This window comes from Orycteropus afer, unplaced genomic scaffold (assembly GCF_000298275.1).
Source record: "Orycteropus afer afer isolate SDZICR_OR568_19922 unplaced genomic scaffold, OryAfe1.0 scaffold00057, whole genome shotgun sequence".
Taxonomy (NCBI): domain Eukaryota; kingdom Metazoa; phylum Chordata; class Mammalia; order Tubulidentata; family Orycteropodidae; genus Orycteropus; species Orycteropus afer.
This window is the reverse complement of record NW_006921644.1, coordinates 5,449,332-5,474,814: the sequence shown is the minus strand read 5'-3', so window position 1 is coordinate 5,474,814 and position 25,483 is coordinate 5,449,332. Positions and strand designations below refer to the sequence as shown.

At 47.3% G+C, this 25,483-nt stretch overlaps 1 protein-coding gene across 1 annotated transcript in view; it reads left to right on the top strand.

Annotated features, from left to right (window-relative positions):
- Window positions 1–25,483, top strand: part of PKD1L2 (polycystin 1 like 2) — a 113,209-nt gene that overhangs the window by 68,854 nt on the left and 18,872 nt on the right. Inside the window, 12 exon segments of the mRNA XM_007939196.1 lie at window positions 746–924; window positions 2,782–2,928; window positions 6,452–6,651; window positions 6,791–7,008; window positions 7,588–7,804; window positions 12,890–13,118; window positions 14,402–14,606; window positions 15,992–16,088; window positions 19,214–19,351; window positions 21,329–21,514; window positions 22,826–22,863; window positions 22,866–23,155. Of these exon segments, the coding sequence (XP_007937387.1) occupies window positions 746–924; window positions 2,782–2,928; window positions 6,452–6,651; window positions 6,791–7,008; window positions 7,588–7,804; window positions 12,890–13,118; window positions 14,402–14,606; window positions 15,992–16,088; window positions 19,214–19,351; window positions 21,329–21,514; window positions 22,826–22,863; window positions 22,866–23,155 (2,144 nt within the window).

The following is a 25,483-nucleotide window of genomic DNA, read 5'->3' as shown; positions in this document are numbered from 1 at the left end:
CACTGAGAATCACGGCCTTGCCAAGTTGACCCAAAACCTTGACTATCACAGGCAGCATTACTCTCACCTCACACCTCACCATTAGTTACTGCCAGACATACGGTGTTAATGTGTGCAATGTCAAATGATACATTTTTTTTACTTTGTTGTAAATGCAAATGTTGGATAACAAGATAGTAGATAAGTGAGCAGAGGGTGGAGTAGGCACTCATTCGTTGATCTCTCAGCATCAGGCACTTTAGAGACACTGGGAATATAATTTCAAGGGGGAAAATGAAAACAATTCCTGTCCTACAGCTCTTAAGGGAGCTCTGGTAGCATAGTGGCTAAGGCACTTGACTGCTAACCAGAAGGCTGGCGGTTCAAACCCACCAGCCACTCCTCGGAAGGAAGGTTGGGCAATCCTACTTCCGTAGTGATACTGCCTCGGAAACCCAAGGAGGGGTCGCTATGAGTCGGGGCTGACTCGACAGCAAATAACAACAACAACAACAACAACAGCAGCAGCTCTTAAAGATAAATTTATGAAAAGTTGAAGAGGTTACTAGAGAACATCTTATGAGTTTAACTCATCTTGAAATGATGAATGCAGAAAGCATCACCCCAAATCTTCATACAGCTGAAAAATAGCTCAGGGGGACAAGGTGGGAGGATAAGGAAGGTGGAGGGCCCTGTCTCAGCAGCAGTGGAGGCCAGTGCCTCTTGGGTACTGCATGGAGTTGGCCACTCGATCTCTGAGTTCCAGGTGACAGTCAGTCTGCATGGCCTGGATGGAGAGAGTGAGCCCCACCACCTGGCAGACCCTGACACCCCAGTGTTTGAGCGAGGAGGAATGGATGTCTTCTTGCTCTCCACCTTGTTCCCCCTCGGGGACCTGCAGAGTCTCAGGCTGTGGCATGACAACTCAGGGGACCAGCCGTCTTGGTGAGTCAGGGTGGGCAACCCAAGAGGACATACTGTGCGCCAGGCCCTGGGCTGACATTTTACATTTGCTGCTTGCCAATCCTCACAAGATTCTTCAAGACACACAGAATCTATTCCCACTTCATAGATGAAGAAACTGAGTCTCAGAGAGGCTCACCAGCCACAGTCCACACAGACTGGACTGATGCTCACAGTAGGACTGGAAGCCTCAGGCCTGGGTCCAGTGAGAGCCCTCCCCTAGGTAGGAACACCAGCCTTTCATTTAGCCCCCAGTCTCCCCATCGGTAAAAGAGGCTAGTAATCCCTGGATGATGCACATGGTTAACATGATCGTACACTAACTGAAAGGTTGGAGGTTCGAGTCTACCCAGAGGCACCACAGAAGAAAGGCCTGGTGATCTACTTCTGAGGAAATCAGCCATTGGCAACCCTAAGGATCACGATGCTATACTGATAGGCATGGGGTCACCGTGAGTTGGGTCAACTCGATGGCAGCTGGTAAGAATGTGGGTAGATACCTACTGTGAAGAGAAACCCTGACTGATAAAATCAAGTCTCACTCATAGGACCCCATGGGACAGAGTTGAACTGCCCAATAGGACTTCCAAGTCTATAAATCATTATGAAAGTAGACTATCTTGTCTTTCTCCCCCAGAACAGCTGGTGAGTTTGAACTGTCAATCTTTTCATTAGTAGCCGAAAGCCTTAGCCACGGCACGAACAGAGCTCCTGAATGAGGAGACAGAAGAGACCAATAAGACACTGGGCTGATTTCCCAGCCGAAAAGGGGAGAACAGCAGCTGCCCTGAGCGTTAGGCTAAGTCTTCCGTGCCTTTTCACATTTGATCCCCACAGCGATCCGGTGGGGCAACTGCTGTTGTCCTCATTTTACAGGTGAGAAAATTCATGCTCAGGGAGACAAGTGACTTGCTCAAGGTCACAGAGCTGGCTAGCTTAGGGCCAAGAATCCACCCCAGTCTGTCTGAGGCCAAACTAGTGACCTAGATCATGGATCCCAGCCTGAATGCCCATCAGCATCAGCTGGGGAGCTTGAGAGAAACACAGATCCCAGGGCTCCATCCCCAGGCTTCTTTCACACTTTCAAGGTTCATCCATATTCTACCCTGAATCAGGACTCCATTCCTTTTTAAGGGTGAATAATGTTCTATTACCAGGAGGGATCATGTTACCCATGTTATGAGGAGTGACCAGTCCCTGGAGAAGTACATCAGGCTTGGAAAAGCAGAGGTTCAGGGAAAAAGAGGAAGACCCTCAAGGAGATGGACTGACACAGTGGCTGCAACAATGGGCTCAAACACAGCAATGACTGTGAGGAAGGTGCAGGACCGGGCAGTGTTTCGTTCTCATATACACTGGGTTGCTATGAGTCAGAGTCAACTCCTAACAACAACAGTATTCCATTGTATGGGTATGCCACCATTGGTTTATCAGGAAGGTCATATTACCTATGGTTTAGACTGCACCTCCCTGACCACCGACCGTTTGGACAGCTTGGCTGTCCCCACCTATGCTAGGATGTTGGCCCTGGCCTTGGTGCCATGCTGAGGAGTGAATAGATTCAATGCATCCTCTTGCAGCCTAATTGTGAAACCCTGGCAACTTCCCTGAGCAGACTCTCTACACTGCTCAAGCTGCCCACATTCACTCACTGATTGGGCCATTTGTGTCAAGAATCAAGAACAATGGGAAACATAAACACACACACATACACACACAAAGTGTCTTTTCCAAGAGCTCTTGTTTGTGAGTTCAGTTTTGTACAGCTGGTACTATCATAGTATCCAAAGACATCTCATCCTCCTACCTTATCCTCAAAGGTGTGGGTCCCTTCTCCAGGTACGTGAGCCGGGTGCTGGTCCATGATCTGGCAATGGATCGGAAGTGGCATTTCCTCTGCAACTCTTGGCTGTCCATCGATGTTGGGGACTGCGTCCTTGACAAGGTATTTCCAGTGGCTAAAGAGCAGGACAGGAAACAATTCAGGTACTGCTTTTTTTTTCTTTTTAAATGCTCTTTATTTGTTCTTTCATCTCTAGGGAGATTTCATCATAATTCATTCACAGCCAAATAAAAGTGCATTTCAGGTGATGGACTGGGCAGGTTTGCACGTGTGACAGTAATCACCAACCAAGATTTCTCATTGGGAAAGAGGGCCCTGGAGGGACCGGACTGTTTTCTGCTGGTGAGGTGTGGGATAGTCATCCATATTGCTTTTGAATGTCACAGAATAATATTTTTTTAATCTCAGAAAACAGACTGATTTGAATGGTTATTCAACATGTGGGTATTTGCGACTCCTTTTCTGTATTGTTTCATCAAGATGTACCTTTCAGCATATGCCTCCCTTTTTTCTACTTACTTTCTGACCCCTTTTCCTGTTGTGCATCCTTCCACGTCTGTCTCCAAACACGTATGTTGCTGTTGTTAGGAGCCGCAAAGTCAGTTTCAATTCATGGCAACTCTGTGTACACCAGAACCAAACAGTGCTGGTCCTGCACCATCCTCACAACCTTCGCTAAGCTTGAGCCCACTGCTACAGCCACTGTGTCATCCCATCTTGTTGAGGGCCTTCTCCTTTCTTGCTGACTCTCCACTCTGTCAAGCATGATACCCTTCTCCAGAGACTGGTCCCTTCTGGCAATGTGACCAAAGTATGTTAGAAGAAGTCTGGCCATTCTCACTTCTAAGGAGCATTTCTGCTGTACTTCTTCCAGGACAGATTTGTTTGTTCTTCAGGCAGTCCGTGGTACTGTCAATATTCTTTGCCAACACCACAATTCAAATGCATCAGTTCTTCATTGGTCTTCCTTATTCAATGTCCAGCTTCCATACGTGTATGAAGCTATTGGAAATATCATGGCTTGGGTCAGGTGCACTTTAGTTTTCAAAGTGACATCTTTGGTCTTTAACACTTGAAACAGGTCTTGGGCAGCAGATTTGCCCAGTGCTCTGCGTCTTCTGATTTCTTGACTGCTGCTTCCATGGGTATTGATTGTAGATCCAAGTAAAATGAAATCTCTGACAACTTCAATCTTTTCTCTAATTATTGTGATGTTGCTTATTGGTCCAGTTGGGAGGATTTTAGTTTTCTTTATGTTGAGGTGTAATGTGCATGTGTGCACATGCACATGCACGCACGTGTACCCACACACACTATAGTTTATTTTATATATTTTTAAATGGCACCCTGCTACACGTGTTACTGTAAATGAACATTCTTCCAGGAAAGTGTGTTGGACTGAGCTATTTCCTCATTCCAAAACCAAACCTAACTCACTGCTATTGAGTCAATTCTAACTTATAGCCACTCCCACTGTAAATCTTTATGGAACCGGACTGCCTCATCTTTCTTGTGGAGTAGCTGATGGGTTCCATAGAATAAATGTTCCACCTTTGATCCAACCATTCTCATGTCAGTGGTCATTCAGGAACTTTCTCAGGTGACTTTTCATCCCAGCTGCTGCTGCCAACAGCTCAACCAGCATGTATGAAAAGGTCTGAATCAGAGACTTGGACCCCAACAGAGGTATAACAGATGTGGACAGAAAGACTATAATGCCCTCACACCTGTTGTTGATCTGCTGCATGGCCTTGGATAAGTTGCTTTACCTCTCCAGACCTCTGCATCTTCATCAAAAAGAAAATGTGTTATTCAATGTCCTTACCCCAAAGGGACTTGTGCGGATTCCATGACATGACATATGAGAAATGTCACTGTGTTTTGCACAGTGCTTGGTCAGATCTAGTGCTCAATCAAAAGAGCACATTTTAACACCCAACTGCCACAAAATGTATAATGCATGGACATTAGACAGGAGCTATCTGAAATCAGGACCATGCCACTCAGCCCACAAATCCCTGTGCTGAGCAGAATGCCTGGTGCACAGTACCAGGCTCAACCAATGCCGGGACACGAAGGGACTGGGTAAATCACTGTTAAGGATTGATAAATCGTTGGCCTCTCTCTTCATGTGCCTTTTTCTAGGTCCACCCCACCCACATACCCAAGGGGGATGGTCAAAGCATTCTGTAACTCTGGCAGGCACTGGCATTCACCAGCCAGGAACACCAGCTCTGTATGTTGTTGTTGTTGTTGTTAAGTGCCGTCGAGTTGTTTCCAACTCATAGTGACCCCATGCACGGCAGAATGAAACACTGCCCGATCCCACACCAGCCCCACAATCCCCGCTATACTTGAGCCCATCATCACAGACACTGTGTCAATCCATCTCGTTGAAGGCCTCCCCCTCTTTCGTCGACCCTCCACCCTACCAAGCATGACATCCTTCTCCAGGGAAGGGTCCCTTCTTACAACATGACCAAAATAGGTGGATATAGGTGAGGAGAGACAACTCAGGGACGCCCAAAGCAGCAGGCCAGAAGAGCAGGAGAAAGGGGATTAAAAGCCAGGAAGCCAGACAGAGGAACAGTCAGCCACAGGGACCCAGGTGGGGGTGATAAGAGAGGTCTCCAACAGCAGGACAAACTTGTCTGTCAGTTTGTCCTGCTGTGGTGACATGTAGACGTGAGTTTTGAGGCTGAGCCTCTGGTGTTTAAAACCCAGTGAAATGCACCTGGTGCACAGGTAACAGCCCAGCTTATAGACTGAGACAGACTAAGAAGAAGGAAGAGGCCGTCCACTTCTCAAAGAATTGGCCAGGAAAAACCTTATGAATAGCAAAGAAACACTGTTTGGTACATTACCAGCTCTGTATACTCTCAGGAAAATCAGGGCCCTACCGTCTGTTTAAGCTTACCCAGGTGCTGTTGGGTCAACTGGGACTCCTGATGCCCCCATGTGGCTCGGAGTAGAACCAGAGGGTTCTCAAGAGCTGGTTTGTCAGAAATAGATCCCCAGGACTTTCTTCTGAGGTGCCTCTGGGTGAACTTGAACCTCTAACCTTAACCATTTGCACCTCCCAGGGACCCCAATAGCATTCTACTCATAGGGAAATAATACAAATTCTTAAGGAGTATGTAGTGCCATTCTCAGATGCTGTTTGCAATTTGTATGCTCTCAGACTATGCCTGAACCCCGAGCCTGGGATTTTAACCACTACTCTCTGAAGCCCCATGTACACAAAACTCAGTATCGTAACTGGTAGCGTTAATTGAACACTCTGCAGGTACCAGCTACTGTGCCAAATGCTTCATAAAAACAATCGCTTTTCATCCTGTCAACTCCCAATGGAGATAGGTCCTGTCATTATTTCCATTTTACAGACAAGGAAACTGAGGCACAAAGAGGAAAGTCACTTGCCTGAGGTCACACAGCTAGTAAGAGAACAGTGTGAGAGTCCTACCCAACTCTGTCCAGAGTCTCCAGAATGAACTCTCAAGGATCCCTCTATGTCTCTACTTCTTCCACAGCAGAAAAATATATAATAAATCTTAGAGAGATTTTCATAATAGATTGCCTCCCTCCCACACCAGGATTGCTCCACAGAGACCACTCTCCCCGTTGCCAGCTCCCTAAATGCCTGTCCTTCTGCCTTGCCTGCCATAGCCATCTGTTTTCCATGAAGTCCTCTGCGGGCTTCCAGGATGGGCACGTTTGGTATTCCATCTTCTGCCGCTCTCCTCGGAGCCCCTTCACGCGTGTCCAGAGGGTGTCCTGCTGCTTCTCCCTGCTCCTCTGCACCATGCTGACCAGCATCATGTTCTGGGGTGTCCCCAAGGACCCAGCTGAGCAAAAGATGGACCTGGGTAATTCCCACCATCACAGTGGCTGGGCTGGTGCTGGTGGGCTAAGCCTTGCTGCCCAGAATGCACCTCCTGGGAGAGTGGCGGGATTGGCTCTTGGTGGCCACCTTTCCCTTAGACCCTCTCTCTGTTTTTTCTGCAGGCAAAATTGAATTCACTTGGCAGGAAGTGATGATTGGGCACGAGAGCTCAATCCTTATGTTCCCCATCAACCTCCTGATCGTTCAGATCTTTAGGAACACCCGTCCTCGGGCCGCCAAGGAGCAGAAGACTGGGAACTGGGGCTGGAGGGGTCCCAGCCTGACCCCCTCCCCACAGCCAGTAGAGGATGGTCTTTTGACCCCTGAAACGGTGACCAAGGCATGTCAACTTCCCTCAGTGCTGGTGGGAGGGAGAGATACAGAAGGTGTTGGGGACAGGGACTGGCAACATCATATTATCGACATCAACTGCTGAGATTCATCAACTAAATCCACATGTGAGGTTTTTAAATACCTACTATGTTCAAAATGAATGGCGCAGGGCTGGGCAGTGTTTCATTCTATTGTATAGAAATTCACTATGAGTCAAAACTGACTCAAGGGCCCCTAACAACAACAATACGTGCAAAATATTACACCCTCATTATAGACTTCCAGGCTGAAAGCACATAGAAAGGATGCGTTCTCCTGAAGTTATGCACTCATTTAGCATTTGTTGAGCACCCACCATATGCCACACTTTGAGGAATACAGCCTGGAATGAGTTCATTGAAATCATGGAAGAGAGAAAATTTCAGAGATGCAACAACAGAAGCTCTGTAGGTCCAACACCATTATCTCAGTGGGCAGAGCTGGGATGTGAACCTCAGTCTGGCACCAGGGCAGATGCTCTTGACCACTATGCTGCACCCCTCACCTGTGGCTCATATGCCTTTAATCTGTCTGGTGTGACTTGCAGGATATGTGCCGACTCATCAGGTCACTGTTTAAAGCTCTCAAAGTACCATCCCCTGCCTTGGGCGGGGACTCAGCAAACCTGACGGACATCAATAAACTTCTGGCCTTGGTGGAAGACGTCATTGGTTCACAGAACATGGCAGGGCAGGTGTTTGGTGAGGAAGCTAAAAAAAGAGAGGACCCTTTAATGACTGCTCTTGGGTCTGCACACATCAAAGGTAAGTCCTGGTGTTTCTGTGCCCCAGGTCAAGAGAAGCAGCATGGTGGAGCCAGATGGACATAAGACTAGAGCCATGTCAGTGTCATTATGGGGTTAAGATGGACCTGGGTCTCCCCCACTGACTTCACTCAAACCACTTGTCATCTCCTTCCAATGCCATGCTGGCTTTCCACTGACAGCCTTCATGCACACTGTAATCTTAGTCTGGAGTGTTCTTTCCACACTCTTTGTCTGGCCAATTCCTACTCAAACTTCAGTCTTGATTTAAGCATCACTTCCTCAAGGGAGCAACCCAGACCCACACAGGGCCCACAAAGGGCCTCTAGCCACATGCCTTTCAGGCCTAAGCTTCTCCCCCATCACATTCTTCCTGCTTGTCACTGTACAATGAGTTGTGTAAAGAGTTGTTTAGTGTCTGCACTCACCTTCCTGTAACATGACTCCCTGAGGTGACACCCACCCATCTGTCCAATCTCCATTATTTCTCTAGTGCCTGGCCCCAGAGCACACATAGAAAGCATACAACAAACATTTGTGGGATGACAAAACAGGATGCCATTATGGGAGGCACCAAGCAGAAAGACATGCTCTTTTGTAGTGTAAAAATGGCAGCAAGAGGATCATTGGCCAGCATGGGAAGTGGGACTACCCTGATGAGCCATCTCTGGATCTAGGTTCTGCCACTAACCATCTGTGTGACCTTGTATAAGTTACTTCAGTTCTCAATGCCTCAGTTTCTTTTTGCTGGAGGATGCAAGGCTGAGTGAGATGTTTCCAAATGTTGCAGGGGTGGCAGGACACAGATGATAGATAGGGCAATAAAAAAAACATTAAAAGAACACTGAGCCACACCATGAAAAACTGAACCTTTTCTCCTTCTAATCAAGGCAGGAGAGACTCTCAGCTTGGTGCCACTGCATCTTTAACACCCCTCTATACTTGTTAAATGGAGCTTTAGTTGTACAGTGGTTAAAGCATCCGGCTGGTAACTAAAAGGTCCACAGTTTGAATCCACCAGCTGCTCTGTGGGAGAATGATGAAGCAGTCTGCTTCTGCAAAGATTTACAGCCTTGGAAACCCCATGGGGCAGTTCTACTCTGTTCTACGTGGTTGCTATGAGTTGGATCAACTTGATGGCAGTGGGTAAACTTGTTAAATTCCCTGTTGGGCAAAGAGATAGATCTCAGACTCAGAGCCTTATGAAACAATATCCAGGTAGAGTTAGTAACACTGTTTTGTTTCATTAAAAATGCATGATGCCATGGGGAGGAAGTGGGAGGGGAGCTGCTGCATTGTAAATTTTGGTCAATGACATGAGACAAAGTATATGTGAACTGCTGTATGAAAAGTGAATTTACTCTGTAAATCTTCACCCAAATCCTAATTAAAAAAAAAAAAAAAAAATGCATGACGCCATATTCTGGTTTGAATATGTCTCCCTGACTCCCCTCTTGCTCCTTTCTGATCCACCTTCCACGCAGATCAGTGCTGCCAAGGTTTAGACCAGCACCACCCAAAGAATGTTCTGCAGCGATGGAAATGTTCCACATCTGTGCTATTCAATATGGCAGCCACTGACCATGTGCATCCAGTGTGACCGAGGAACTCAATCTTTAATCCAATTTAAACAGCTGCCTAGTGGACAGTAGGGCTTGGGAAAGTGCCATGTTACAGCACAAGGCTGGTGACTGTCAACAACCTTGTGCAGAACACAAATAAATGGCCTAGAGAAATAGAATGAGGGGCTTGTTATGAGTCCATACCTCCCAGTTTCACTCTTGATATGTTAGATTAAATTTTCTCTGGTGAGGCCAGCAAACACATTTTTAACAAGTCACTTTGGTGATTTTTATGTGCACTAAATTTTGAGAGGCACTGCCCTCAAGACAAAGTCCCAACTCCTTACAGTAGCCCTCAAGGCCCTCCTGGTCAGGCCCATGGTCTCATCTTTCATCCCACTCCAGGCCCTGTGGTCTTCTCTTTCACCCCACTCTACCTTGACCCCTGGGCTCTAGCTACACTGGACGATTTGCCCAAGCGCTGGGCTTGGGCTGCCCCTAAAGGTCATCCTTGCAGGGGCTCTGCTGATGCCCGCAGTTCACAGGGCTCTGAGTTTCAGAGCTTTAGCGGTCACAGCTGGACACACTGGCAGTGTAGCATAGAGCTTAGGGACAGGGTCTCTGAAGTCTGCTAGACCCTTGGGATTTCACAGCTGCTCAAATTCTCTGAGACTTAATTTCTTCTCCTAGAAGGTGGGGATACTTATGCGCCCAGTCCCTTAGATTGTTGTGACGACTGCATAAGATCAAAATGCTTAGAACAGAGCCTGGCACAAAGCAGGTATTCATAAGTGGTGTCATGATTGGTAAAGATAGCATTTTCTGAAAGCTTTGCCCAAATGCTTGCTACACAAACAGCGTTAATGCTGGAAGTTTCAGTGAGGAAGGAAGGGCCAGGTCAAGAGGGTGTGGGAGGGGGCAAGAGTCAACACTGGCCTTTACCCAGATCCCAACCTCGTCCGTGAGTCACAGAATCCATGGTGAGCCTGGTCTGCAGCCTCCCCACACGTGTTATTTTCTCATTTACTCCTCACTGTACCTGAAGAGAGATAATGGGGCAGAGGGCGGGTGTTCCATTCTGCTATCTCATATATGAGTTTCATGCAACCCTTGTGAAGATGAATACCGGTCCAGAAATGGGCTATTGCCACTGGTACTGATCACCTCCTCTTCACCACATTGGTGAGGGAGGGGATCCCTACCCTAGGGTTATGGGGATGACCAAATACATGACACCCAACACTGGACAGATGAGAATGACAGCAGTTTGTTGGTCACACATACTCACAGCCTTCAGGAAGAGGACATTGCATCAGGGAGTGTACTTGGGACAGAGTAAACTATAAGGAGCTGTTGCAGGCATGTTTTATAGTAACAAGAGGGTGTGGTGACCCCTGGTTCCCACGGGAGGATGTGATCGGTTTGTTTGAAAAATTCTGCAGTCTGGGAGGGAACTAAAGCTCACTAATCGTGGATGAGCAAGCACCATGCCTGGTTCTGTCACACGGAGGGTTGTTTGGTGAGGGAACCTTATCCCCGGGAACATGGTAGGGAGGGAGACTTGCAGTTAGGCCACTCCAGGCCCACCTGGTTTCATACATCAAGGCAGCTCAGGGTCCAGGGACAGATGCCTGATTTTATGTTTAGAGGCCAACTTTCTCTTAAAAGGTACAGAGTAGTGAAAATGTTTCTATTTTCTCTCTTACAATGAGTATAGATTACCTCTGTAATTTAAAACAAAGAAAGGATTAAAAAATATTTTTAAGAAGCTGAAATTTGAACAAACCAATGGCTGAAAAACATTCACAAGATCGGGGAATGGGGCCACTGACTGAAGAGATGATGCTATTAAAGGGTTACTGTTTACTGCTATAAAGACTGTTGTTGTTATGTGCCTTCAAGTCAGCCCTGACTCATAGCGACCCCTCCTTGGGTTTCCCAAGGCAGTATCACTACGGAAGTAGGATTGCCCAACCTTCCTTCCGAGGAGTGGCTGGTGGGTTTGAACCGCCAGCCTTCTGGTTAGCAGTCAAGTGCCTTAGCCACTATGCTACCAGAGCTCCCTGCTATAAAGACTAGTACTAATGTAATAAGGAGTCCTGGTGGCACAATGGTTAAGTGCTTGGCTACTCAAACTCACTGTGATGGTTTTGTTTGTATGTCAACTTGACTAGGCCTTGTTGAGTGGCTGGGCAGCTGGATGTAGTATTGCCCATGATGAGACTGGTAATCAACTTGATGGTGCACTCTACTGGGAGCAGCTGAGTAGCTGCCTTTGGGTATGTGGTCTGCTTCCCATATATAAGGAGAAGCTTTGAGAATGGTCTCTAACCTATGGCACGCTTGGACCCTGCATATAGCCGTGTCGTTGCTCAGCAGCCTGCTATTCTCTGCCAACCTTGGGACTTACAATGGACTTAAGTTAATGGCCTGCCATGTGATCTGGTAACATCAGGACTGTGCCTTTTTACTTGTCAACCTTGGGGCTCCCAGCATCAGCAGCCAGCAGCTGTTTGAGTGAAGAAATGCCTCTAGCTCCAGTTGGCAGGAGCAGGAGGCAGAGCTGGACCCCAAGGTTGAGGGGCTTTCACCCAGCTCCTAGAGCTTGGCACTTTGAACTTGGACTTAAAGCCTCAAAATTGTAAGAATAAACTCCTGTTTGTTAAGGCCATCCCATTTGTGGTGTATTCCTGTCAGAGCGGCACTAGGGAACCAGAACACCCACCCAGCAGGTCTGTGAGAGAAAGAGTTGGAGGTCTGCAAAGATTACAGCCTAGGAAACCCCATGGGGTAGTTCCACTCTGTCACACTGGGTCACTATGAGTAGAAAATCAATCAACTCGATGGCACCTTCAACAACAGTGACATTATGGATATGTTTTTTAAAGAGTCCTTATCTTCTATAGAAACATACTAAAAAATCGATGAAATGACATGAGGTTGGTTTAGAATTTGCTTCAAAATAAGCCACGTGGGGAAGAGAGTGGGATGCAGGTAGAACCCAACTGGCCAGGAGGTGGTAACTGGTGAAGTCATACAACGGGTACATGTGGGTTCACTGCATCACTTTCTCTACGTTTTTGTGTTCGAAACTCTTCATAATAATAATAAAGACAAGCCAGAGTTCAAATTCAGCCCCTACACATTACAGTCTTTGCAGATATGACAGGACTACATCTAGGATTTGCTTTAAAGTCCTCCAGAAAAAAGAAAAAAAAAAAGGTAGTGAGGCAGAGATGAGACAAGAGGTTGGTACTGCCACAGCAGGGTGACAGGTGTATCGGTCTCTTGTCTATGAGTAAGGAAATTTCAGAACTTTCCTTGATGAAGGAGACATATTCAGATCCTCCCTGGCATGTCACTCTCGTGCCTTTCCCGCCCCTCTGAACTTTGGCGTTCTCATGGCTGAGCACATAGTAAGTGCTCAACACACAAAAGCTATTACTACTACAGCTGCTGTTTGGCAGCTGGTCTGCTCTGTTATTCAGCACCAGTTGATGTTCATTTTCTCCTTGTCCCCCCAGAGAAAATGTGGTGCCCCACGCCCCAGGTGTCCCCTGGTGGCCCTCAGAAGGCTAGCTGCTACAGGCAGTGTCTCTACGCCCAGCTGGAGCACATGGAGTGGGCACTGCGGCTGCTGGGGCCCCTCCGTTTCCCCCAGGGCCAGAGTCATGCCCAGGCCCTCAGGCAGCTGCAGACCCTGAAGGGCTGCCTGGGGGTGCAGCCACGCACCGTGGGCCCAGCACACCTCAGGTAACCCACTTCCCTGACTGCCGAGTGGATGCCTGTCCTCCTCAGCCTGGGGCCTGCAGGAGGGATGGGGAGAGGACATCCTGGGCCATCTTGGGAGATGCTCACTCAGAGCTCCCCAGGCAGAGGCAACTCAGGATTCCTGCATCATTTCAGGGAGGAGGTGTTTGAAGCACGGTCCCTGGGTGGTGCAAACCGCTTGTACTGGATGACTAAGCTAAAAGGTGCCCAGTGGTAGCATGGAAGAAAATCCTGGGGATATGGTTCTATTAAAGCTTTTAGCCGAGAACACCCTATTGAACAGTTCTACACCATTACCTGTGGGGGCCATGAGTCAGAACTGACTGGACAGCAACAGCTTTGGTTGGGTTGGTTTATTTGCCAGAAGACAGTTACGGCCCATTGTATAGCAATTTACAGTTTATAACCATCTTTACGTGGGCTGCTTCCTAGCTGGGTGCCCTTGGGTAAATCCCTCAACCTCTCTGAGCCTCTGCTTCCTCAACTGTAAAATGAGATTTTTACATGGTGTCAGTAGCATTTGAATAGAGATTAGTAATCAGAAGATACCAAGTCAGGTATGACAATAACATTGTAACTCAATAAGAAAATGTCCTTCTTTGAGATGTATTCTGAAGTAATTAGGGATGATTTTATATTACATCAAGGAGCCCTGGTGGTGTTGAGGGTAAGGCATTTGGCTGCTAACCTCAAGGTCGGTGGTTCAAGCCCACCAGCTGGCCTGCAGGAGGAAGTAGAGGCAATCTACTTCCGTAAATATTTACAGCCTTGGAAACCCAATGGGGTTTGCGATGGGTCGGAACCGACTTGATGGCAGGGGTTTAATATTATATCTGAGATTTACTTTGTTTAATATTCCAGCAAAAACAAAAAGGGTAGGGATAGATGAAATACAGATGACAAGGCAGTGATGGCTGTTCAAACTGGCTGGGGAGGACATTTTTGCATGACTGGAAATTTTTATAAAAACTTTTTCAAATGACATGGTAGCTGCCTTCTAGGCTCACTGAGGCTCCTCTGAGGGAGCAAGTCTGTGCAAAGCACTTAGCATGTGGCTGGCCCCTAGATGGAGTACGTATGAACCGTTTTTACTCTACAGAATGATTTAGCTCTCCCAGTAGCCCTCTCAGGCACAGGTTTCAAAGGAGAAAACTAAGGGTCTGAGAGGTCAAGGAGCTTGGCCAAGGTCACACAGCTGGTGGGGACAGAGTGTGACTTGAGCCTGTGCCCAGTTGGTTGTACCCTATGTTCACCCTCCTTTGCAGCTCCCCACAAATGAGAAGGACGCCTCGTGGCCTGCCCTGGTGGTGCCTCCTGGTGGGCTGGCTCCTGGTGGCAGCCACCAGTGGTGTGGCCACCTTCTTCACCATGATGTACGGGCTGCACTATGGACGTACCAGCTCCCTCAAGTGGCTCATCTCCATGGCAGTCTCCTTTGTGGAGAGCATGTTCGTCACCCAGCCCCTGAAGGTCAGGTCCCCTCACCCTCTGTAGCTGTTCCCTTCCCCTCCTTTCCCATCAGCCAGCAGCGCTGCCCCTGGTCTTCGGTCACTGGACGAACACGCGCTGAGCACCACCTCTGTGCAGGTGCTGAGGCAGGAGCAACAATGATGATCATCCCAATGATAACCCAAGTCATTGGATACTCACTCTGGGCCAGTGCCTGGGTTTAGTATGTTACAAGATTCTCTCGAGTCAACATCACACAGAGTTATCACTTCTATTTATAGAAAAGAACACCTGAGATCAAGAAGTTAAGGTCACAAACATCTTGCCCTAAGCTGCACGTATAAGTATGAATAATACAATGTCTCCCCAGTTCTAAGATACTTTTGATTGTGAGGCCAGCTAGCAATTTAAAGCAACTTTTCCACAAAAACAACAAGCCATTAAATATGTGCATCAATTAGAAGAAACGACCTTATTTCTGAAATGTAAAATTACGTGAGAGAGCATGTTGGAATCAAAGAAATAACAAGTGTAGGCCTGGAGCCCAGGGGTCCACAGCTTCCCCTGGAAGGAATCGGGCAGAACCATCCTGGGGGGAAGCCCAAGGAAGGAAGAATACTAGGCGGGAGGCAGGGAAAGCTGCAGAAAGGAGAGGGCATTTAAAGGAATCTTGACACCTAGGAGGTGCTGCCAAATCCCCCAGTCAGTCTGCTCTTCGATCCCCCATTCTACCCTCAGCAGGTTTATCACAGACTTAAAAGACTTCTGACATGCCCACCTTTGGGCCAGGCCAAAGTAAGAGCAGGGGGTGTCCTGAGTATTTCTGTTCCCCAAACCACAGACTCAGACTAGGCCTGTGCATACTAGGTGCAGAGATAATGTAATAGAATGAGTCAGGGAGGGAGAGAGAGTAGAAAGGAGAAACAGGAGAAGGGCATAATTGGCCATAGTAGAGATAAGAGCAAGCTGCAGATGGCACAAAGGTTAAGTGCTCAGCTGCTGACCCAGAGGTTGGCAGCTCAAACCCATGTAGCAGCTTCAAGGAAAAAAGACCTGGGAATCTGCTCCTGTAAAGATCACAGACTTACACACCCTGTAGGACAGCTCTACTCCTAACAACAACAACAGAGCAAAGAGAAGGCCTGTGGGAAGAGAAAACAGCACACAGGCAGGTCAGGGGTGTGAAAAAGCAAGGCTAGTTCAAGAGTTTACCAGACTCTGTCTGATTGGTGGCCAGGTGCATGCAAGCCCTGGCCCTCGCTCTTCAGAGCCACCTCCTCCCTGTCTACATGGGTTTCCCACCTGACTTCCCCTGAGCTTGGCTCCTGCACCCAGGGTACAAATGTGGCCCCAATCCACGCCCTCTCTCAACACTGTGTTTGGGGCTTACTGTGGGTGTGTTTTAGGTGCTGGGCTTTGCTGCTTTCTTTGCGCTGGTCTTGAAGAAAGTGGAGGATGAGGAGGAGCCTGTGGTGGCCCTGGAACAACCTCTGTCTCGCCCAGGTAACAGTGCGTCTGGTGGAGTCAGAGCCATGGCCAGCTGGTGGTTCTGGTGAGGCTGAGAGAGCCCCGTGCAGTCCAGCCTCTGCACTGGGCCTTGGCCTCAGCTCCCCAAACCTTTGCTGCCATCAGCCACTTACCCCTGGTTTGTGAATCCCTCCAAAACCATCCAGAAGAAAAGTAACTAAACAGAAAGATCATTGTCCCCCAAGTAACCTAGCTCCTTTCCTCCCCTGGCATCTCTCCCCATACCCAGGCAGCTTTCTCAGCCAGCAGTCACACACTGGGGACCACACTCTGTAACAGCTGTCATTTTCAGTGCAGTCCCCAGCAAGCAGCTTTCTTCTTTGACTCAGGTCCTTGGGCTTTAGGCAAAAATAAATAAACTTGTAGTGGGCTGCAAAAATTTGCTGTTTAGTTAGAGTTCTAGGACAGGGGTTGGCAAACTATGGCCCATAGGCCAAATCTAGCTCCTCATCCCCACCTGTTTTTGTAAATAAAGCTTTACTGGAACACAGCCATGTCCACTCATTTAAGGATTGTCTATGGCTGCTTCATGCTACAACAGCAGAGTTAAGTACTTGGGACAGAGACCATCTGACTGTTACAGGAGGGAAAAATTGCTGACCCCTGTTCTGGTGGGGCAGTGCCTAAGCTATCTGACTACCAGCAGAAGGTTGCCAGTTTAAATCCACCAGCCACTCTGCAGAAGGAAGATGAGGCAATCTACTTCCTTAAAGATGTACCACCTTGGAAACCCAGTGGGGGTTGCTATGAGGCAGAACCGACGTGATGGCAGCGGGTTTGGTTTTCGGTTTTGACCTCTGTTCTAGGATGTCACTGACCAGACCCCTTCTGCCCAATATGATTTCTCACTTCCCCACCTGAACTCCTGAGGATGTCAACAATAAGAGAAAGTCAACAAGTGAATAACACAGAGTCAGCACTGTGATAATCTATGCAGAGACATGATTTTCAGGGAAACATAAAGAAAAACAAATGAAAGCCCAGTCAGAACATCTTTATGCAGTGCAGTGTGGTAGTTTCTCTGGGCCCTGCATTCTTCCGTTTAACCTTCTCAAGACGAAACAGTAATTTTTCTCCAAAGAGACACCAGCTTCCAGAACAATGACATATCCATTCTGGAACTGCTTTGTTGACTATTTAGGGGTGGCTACTGTGTGCAGGCACCGTGCTGCCTGGGGAACATCACTGCCCTCAGAGTAAACAATCCACTTGGGAAGATGACATTATACAAGTAAACACACTACAGACAAGTAAGTGTGAACTATGATCAGAAGACGAGGGGAGAGAACAGCTGAGCACAAAACGTCCCTGCTGATGCGGTAGCTAAGCTTGGGGAAGGGAGGGATTGCATACTGGGCATGTGCAAAGGCCCTGAGGCAGGACAGAGCTTACTGACGGTGTGGCTGGAGCACAGCAAGCTGCAGGAAGAATGGTTCAAGATGATGTTAGAGAGGTGGGTGTGCAGATACACAGAGACAGAAAGATCAGGCAGGGCCTTGCCTTGCAGGGCCTGCTGCAATGCTGGGGTTTGAAAGAGTTTTAAACACGAGAGTGGTACAATCTGTTTTTGCAGTTTTAGAAAGATGCTCTATGAAGCCATGACCTGGGGAGACTGGCAGGGAGGCAACTGTGACGGTCCAGGCAAGAGATGATGGGTGTGGTGGCGGGGGTAGACCCAAAAAAGAGTTGGGCCGCTACAGGCCCATAAGAATGACTAAAGGGAAACACAGTGCTAATGCAAGTGCTGGCGTAGAGGCGGAGAAACTAGATAACTCAGGCATTGCTGGTAGGAAAGTAAAACTGTTCAAGTACTCTGGAAAGGAGTTTAGCAATTTCTTTTAAAAGTAAAAATGGACTTACGATATGACAGAGAATATGCACTTATGGACATTTATCCCAGAGAAATACTTATTTTCATGTAGGAACTTGAACGTTCATAGCAGCTTTATTTGTAATAATAATAATAATAATAATAATAAAACAAACTCACTGCCGTTGAGTTGATTGCAACTCATAGAGACCCCTCCTTGGGTTTCTGAGGTGGTATCACTATGGAAGTAGTTTGCCCAACCTTACTTCCGAGGAGTGGCTGGTGGGTTTGAACCGCCAGGCTTCTGGTTAGCAGTCAAATGCCTTAGGCACTACCACCAGAACTCCCTTATTTGTAATAGCCAAAAGATATTTGGACACTCTTAAGTATCTACCCAAGAGATATGAAAACATAAGTGCACACAAAGATGTGCACTGAACTTCCATAGCAGCCTCATTCCTAATGGCCCAAACTAGAATACATCCAAATGTCCATCAACTGGTGAACAGATAAAGTATGGTATACCCACACATGGACTATTACTCAGCAGTAAAAAGAATAAAATGCTGATACATACAACAATATGGATGAGTCCCAACACGTTATGCTAAGTGAAAGAAGCCAGAAACATATGTACAGAGACTATATACTGTTCGAACCCATTTCTATGAAATATCCATAAAAGGCCGATCTTTAGACACAGGAAGCAGATTTGTGATTGCCTGGGGCTGGAAGCAGAAGTGGCAGTAGGGGCTGACTTCAAATGGCAAGAGGGAAACTTTTGGGGTGATAAAAAATATTCTAAAACTGGATTGTGCTAATGGTTGCACATGTCTATAAATTTACCAAACTCTTTAGTTACACTTACAGTGAGTGAATGTTATGTAACCTATACTCACCAAAGTGGTTTGAAAAAGAAGATACCTGGGGGGAGACATGACAAGACACACAGATAGTAGTTATCCTCATCTTTACTCATCAACGTTTCAGAAGTAATGGGGCCACTTCAGAGTCCAGGGGCCACAGAGAAGGCTGTATGCAGGAGTCGGGGGAAACTTCAAGGAGTGGAGGGCATCTGTGCTTCAGTCTGAGGAGGATTCTCCAAATGGAAAAGGTGTAACAGGATCCCAGGCATTGAGATCATATGGGCAACGGCACGAGGGTAGACTTGGGAAATGGCTCCCAAGGAGGAGGAATGGCAGAGCCTATTGTAACTGAAGAAGGAGATACTGTCTAGTAACCAAAGTAGACCACCCATTTGGGGACTGTCCTTGTGGCCTTGTTTTCACAGATCCCTATGCCTTGTTCCAAGCACGAAGAAACAGCAGACAGGGTATCTATCAGCCACCCCTTGCCGTCGATGTTGAGAAGATGAAAATCACCTGCCTCAAGGAACAGAAAGCATTTGCCCTAATCATAGAAATCGTGGGTAAGCAGCTTATGGGTGATATTCCAACTCCCTGGTTCTTAGACTTGGGCAATGACTTAAGATGCAATCTGTGATGAGTCCCTCACTGCTCTGGGCCTCAGTTTCCTTAGCTGTCCACTTGCCCCAGCTTCTCCCCTACACTTAAAACCCTGCAGTGGCTCCTTGTGGCCCTTAGGATGGTCTAAGCTCCTTACCATAGCTCCACCCACCTCAGGATGTTTCTGGACTGCTGTGCTCTGAGGTTGGTCATTGGGACTCCACAGCACTTAGGACACTGTGCCCTCTCCTGGCGACCGGCCTTAGCCCAAAATGTTCATCTCATCTGCCTCGAATGTGTTCACCCCTCCTCCCCACCTTCTCTTCTGGCTAATGTCCTCTTGTTCCTGAAATCTCAGCCCAAAAATCTTATTCTCTGAAATCCCTGATCCAAATCTCTCAGGGTCAGAGAGGTTTCCCCTGACCATCTGGCCAGGATGTTTCATATAGAAGTGTGGGTTCCAGGCTGCATCTCCCCAGAAACAGATTTGGATGCAAGTAGTTTACTCAGGAGGTGATTCCAGGAAGCCCAGAGAGTAAGTGGGGAAAAGCAGCAGGGAAGAGAAGGAATAACAGGTGTCTTTACTGGTGGCTGCATTGTGGGTGAATGGGGTGCAGTCCTGCTAGGTACTGCCAGGAGAATGTGTAGTCCATGCCTCTGACTGTCCTACCAGGGGCGTGAGAAAGCTGGGTATTCACCACCAGCCCACTGGAGGAGGGTGCGTGGGGGGCACTGGCTGTGCAGCACACCTCCCCTGTCCCACCTGAGCACGCTCCTGTGGCCAGAGCCAGTCTCAAGCAGAATCCAGGGCACTTGCAGCAGAAGGAAATAGCACTTGTGTGAATGATGAGTGCCAAATGTCAAAGAGATGTGGGTAGAGTCCCATAGCACCTACTATGGTGTCCATCCATTTGGCTTTGGAACACAGATTCCCATAGCCGGGCCCAAAGATTCTATTCTGTAGGAATCTGCACCCCCACGTGATTCTTCCGCTGGGGCTCCTGAACTAAATCTCTGCACTTCATCACGTGCCCTTTACACCAGACTTGCTTATTTTGCAAAAGACAGGTCAGCTCCATGAGGCAGGGAATGATTCTGTCTTCTTCACTGCTGTATCCTCAGCATTGGAATGCAACAGAGTTCCCATTTTTTAAAAAATTCGACTTAATATTTGCGTAGTATGTACTTTGTGTAAGCACTGTTTTAGCAGCTTTATTCATTGACCTCTCATCACAACCCCATGTAATAGAATTATTGTCTCCACTTTATAGATGAGCAAAGTGAGGCATGGAGAAAGTAGATAGGAAATGGCAGAGCTGAGAACTGAACTGAGCCCAGGCAGGAAGCTCCATGGTCTGTGGACTTGACTCCACTCTGCTGCCTCTACAAGGATTAGTTCCATCGTCACCGGAGGGCATATCTGAGGGTTCTATAGAGAAGAGGGCGCACGTGCGCTCGCGTGCGCGCACACACACACACACACATATGTACATCTATAGAAAGATTTATTTTTAAGGAATTGGCTCATGCGACTGTGGGGGTTGACAAGCCCAAAGTCTTTAGGTCAGGTGACAAGCTGGAGTGAAGAGTTCTGGCAGCATATCTCTTTAGAGTCTGGGGGCAGAAGACACTCTATGGAAAACTCCCTTTGCCTGGATGAGGTCCACACACATAATGGAAGGGAATTTGCTTTACTTAAGGCCAACTAATTTAATCACATATAACTACTTCATAATAGGAACTAGACCAGTGTTTTACCAAATAATTGGGCACCATAGCCCAGCCAAGTTGACACAAAATTAACCACCACAGGGGGCAAGTGGCTGGTCTACCAAATCTTGACTGTCCTGAGCCCATGGCCATTCCATTTCCTGCCCTGGACTTATAGCCTTGGTAGGACTTGAGGATGTTGCCTGACCAGGCTGTGCCTCCCTTCCCAGTGTATCTGGGTTTCCTGTGGATGCTGCTACTGGTGGCCTATGGACAGAGGGACCCCAGTGCCTACTACTTTAACAGACACCTTCAGCACAGCTTCACCCAAGGCTTTCCAGCCGTGTCGAGCTTCCGGGACTTCTTCACATGGGCCAACACCACCCTTGTAAGCAACCTGTATAGTCACCACTCAGGTAAGTTCCCTCTCTTTCATTCTAGGAACTGGTGTGTGTCATTGTCAACAACAGTCTGATAAGTAAACCAGTAACCTCAGAACCATGCTTTGAAGGAGAGACTCTCAAGAGGCTATGCACATTCAAGGGAGGGACCCTGCATTGAGAGGGGAGGACCTCCTAAACAGGGGATAACTGAGCATGAATCAGCCAAACAAAAGCAGACCGCCACGAGAAATAACAACGTGAGAAAAGGCAAGGAGGCCAAGATGCCATGGCAGGTTCATGAACTACAAAGAGCTGAGTCTGGCTGCTGTGGTGGGTGGGAGTCAAGGACTGGGGAGAAACAAAGCTAGAGAGACACAGGGGGACCGTATCATGAAGGACCTTCGAAGTTCACAGTTCACCCTCAAGGAAATGAGGAACCACTTGGGGTTTCTATATGAGGGAGTAACATAATCAAATCTATGCTGTAAAAAGGATCTCTCTGGAAGCATGTAGACTTTGGAGTAGAGGTTGGGTGTCTTAGTTATCTGGTGTTGATATAACAGAAATATCACAAGCGGGTGGCTTTAACAAACAGAAATTTATTTTCTCACAGTTCGGGAGGCTACAAGTCTGAATTCAGGGCACTAGCTCTGGGGGAAGGCATTCCCCAGTTTTCTGTTAGCTTTTGGGGAAGTTCCTTGTCTCTTTTCAGCATCCGCCAGCCTGGCATTTCTTGCCTCCTTGGTCATCTTCATGTGGCATGACATCTACCCTTCAATGTACTGCTTTTCATATTTCAAAAGAGATTTACACAAGACATACCCTGTACCAATATTGTCTCATTAACCTAACAAAGAAAACCCTATTCCCAACTGGTATTACGATCACAGGTATAGTAGGATTTACACCACGTATTTTGGGGGGACACAATTCAGTCTACAACAGTGGGCAAGTTAGAATGCTTAGAAAAATAATGGGGCTGATCCAGGCATGAGGGGCACTGGTGAAGGAGAGAAGAGGGGCATAAAATACTGACAAGGAAGAACTGGTAGGACCTGGTGACCACTTGGATGTGGGAAATAAAGGGCAAAGGGCACAGGTGATCTTGAGGTTGACAACTGGGTGGCTGGGGTGCCACTGACCTAGACAAGTTATACAGGAAGTAGAACAGACCCCAGGTAGGGCAACAGTGAGGTCATTTGGATAAATGTAGTCCAAGGTTAGCCATAAACTCCTCTTGGCTGCCTCTGTAAAAGGAACACTGAAGTTCCCATCAGCAGAGAACTTGGCATGCCTAAAGATGATGTTGATTGCTAGTGTTACCCACCTGGTTTTCATCTTTAGGCTTTATCACCGATGGGAACTCCAAGCTGGTTGGCAGTGTGCCCGGATGCACCAAGTGAGAGTCCAGGAAAGCTCTTGCCCTCTAGCTGAGCAGCTGCAGGCATCTTTTGATGGCTGCCAGGTGCCATATTCCCTGGATGTTGAAGACCTGTCAGACTATGGGGAAGGCTGGAATGCCTCCATCCTCAATAGCAGCAGTGGCTTTCCCCAGGCTTGGCAGTACCAGACCCAGCACCAATGCCGAGGGTATCCCATCTGGGGCAAACTCACTGTGTATGGGGGAGGAGGCTACACAGTCCCCTTGGGGACTGATCGCCAAAGTGCTTTAAGGTAAGGTTGACTTGATTCGTTGGCAGCAGAATAAAACTATTTGGGAGGTCCAGGTCTGATCACAGGGTGTCATCTCCACAACAGGGCTGAGCCAAGCTTATTCAGGTCACTATGGGATACTGGGAGATTCAGAGGCATCCAGATATATTTTCAAGCCTCTGGAAACTGCAGCGTTTTCAGAGGGAAGGGAAGTCTTCTTTAGCATTCATCTTGGTGGCTGTTCAGCTTCTGCTGGAGCCAGTCCAAGAATAGAGAGCTCACTATCACACAAAGCAGCCCAATACCAGGCAGGAGGACAGTGGTCAAGGCTCTGAGCATCTGAGATTTTACCTTCTTGTAAGCTAACAAGTTATCCTGTTACCATTTCATGGGTAAGAAGACTCCTGGGTCAGAGACAAAGGACTTTAGCACTCACAGCAAAGTCAGTAGCCAGAGCTGCCAGTTGGTCTTCACCAGTTCCCCACAAAGAGCCTTGACAGAGATCTGCGCATACAGTGGTCTGCATTACAGGAAAGGAACCCCGAGCTTATGGGAGTCACTGCTTTTAGTGAGTAGGAGGCCTGCTCTTTGTTCCCAGCCTCCCTCCACGTTGCTCACCACAAGCACAACCCTGAGGAATGTCCTACCTAAAAAGCAGCCAGGGCTTTGTGTCCTTGGCCTACTCAGCAAGAATGTGAATGGACACTGGGGCCCCTGGGGGACTCCCTCTCCCAGCAGCCTCTAGAGTCAGAGGGCTCTGGGTTTCTGGATTTTAAACCCTGACACTGCTCTTTTGAACTATGTACGCCAAGCCAGCTAGTGAACCCCTTGGAACCTCTGTTTCCTCCACTGTATTACAACAGAGTTGTTTGTAGTGGTAGGGCTGCTACCCTGCCTAGGAACACAGGCAATAATCCTCAAAGAATAGCACCTGGCAGGGTGCACTGAGGTTAACAACATGCCAGGAATGGCCTGAAAAACTCTATTTAAGACTAAGATTTTCCTGTTGCTTGGAAAGATTGAAAGTACTCTGTCTGCTCTGTATACCAGGCATGATGCAGACCCACTGGTAACGGGGCATATTTTAAAATAGGCCCGTCATTACTCTGAGTAATAATACACCAAATGACTCAGAAATCCCACTCCTAGTATATACCCAAGAGAAATGAAGATGTATGTCCACGCAAAAACTTGTACATAAATGTTCACAGCAGTATTACTCCAAATAGCCAAAAAATAGGAACAATCCAAATGTCCATCAACTGATGGATGGATGAATAAAGTGTAGTATAACCATACAAAGGAACACTGTAAAAACAAAAACAAAACAACTCATTGCCATCGAGTTCACTCTGATGCACAGCAACCCTATAGGACAGAGCAGAACTGCCCCACAGGGTTCCCAAGGCTGGAAATCTTCATAGAAGCAAGCTGCCACATCTTTCTCCCACAGAGTGGCTGGTGGCTTTGAACTGCTGACTTTTTGGTTAGCAGCTGAGCATTTAACCTCTGCACTACCAGGGTTCCTTAAGGGAACATTACTCAGCCATAAAAGGAATGAAGTACAGTGCTACAGTGTGAATGGACCTTGGAGACATTATGCTTAGCGAAAGAAGCCAGACACAAAGGATCACATATTGGATGATGCCACTTGCATGACATGTCCAGGGTAGGCAAATCCATAGAGACAGAGAGTAGATTAGTGGTTGCCAGGGCCTTCAGGGAGGAGGGAAGGGGGAATAAACACTAACCAGTATGGAGTTTCTTTTTGGGACAAAAGTGTTCTGGGATTAGACAGTATTGATGATTACACAATCTTGTAATTATATTAAAAATCACTATATTATATATACCCTTTAAAATGGTTAATTTTATGACATATGCATTGAATCTCAATTTAAAAAATCTAATTATAGTGAAATACTATTTGACTCTCCTTCTCATACCTAAGCAGCTCTGGTGGCACATTTGCTTAAGGCATTTGGCTGCTAACTGAAAGGTTGGTGGTTTGAACCCACCAGCTGCTCTGCGGGAGAAAGATGAGGTAGTCTGCTTCCATAAAGATTTACAGCCTTGGAAACCCTACAGAGGTTCTATGAGTCAGAATTGACTCAACCGAGTGGGGGTGGGTTTTCATACATGTTTGACAGCCTCTTCTAATTTATATGAAGGTAATTATTAAATTTTTTTCTTTTTTCTTTTTTTTATTAGGATTTGGGTGAAGATTTACAGAGTAAATTCACTTTTCATACAACAGTTCACATATACTTTGTCTCATGTCATTGACCAAAATTTACAATGCAGCAGCTCCCCTCCCACTTCCTCCCTATAGTTAACCTCCTCCCAGTG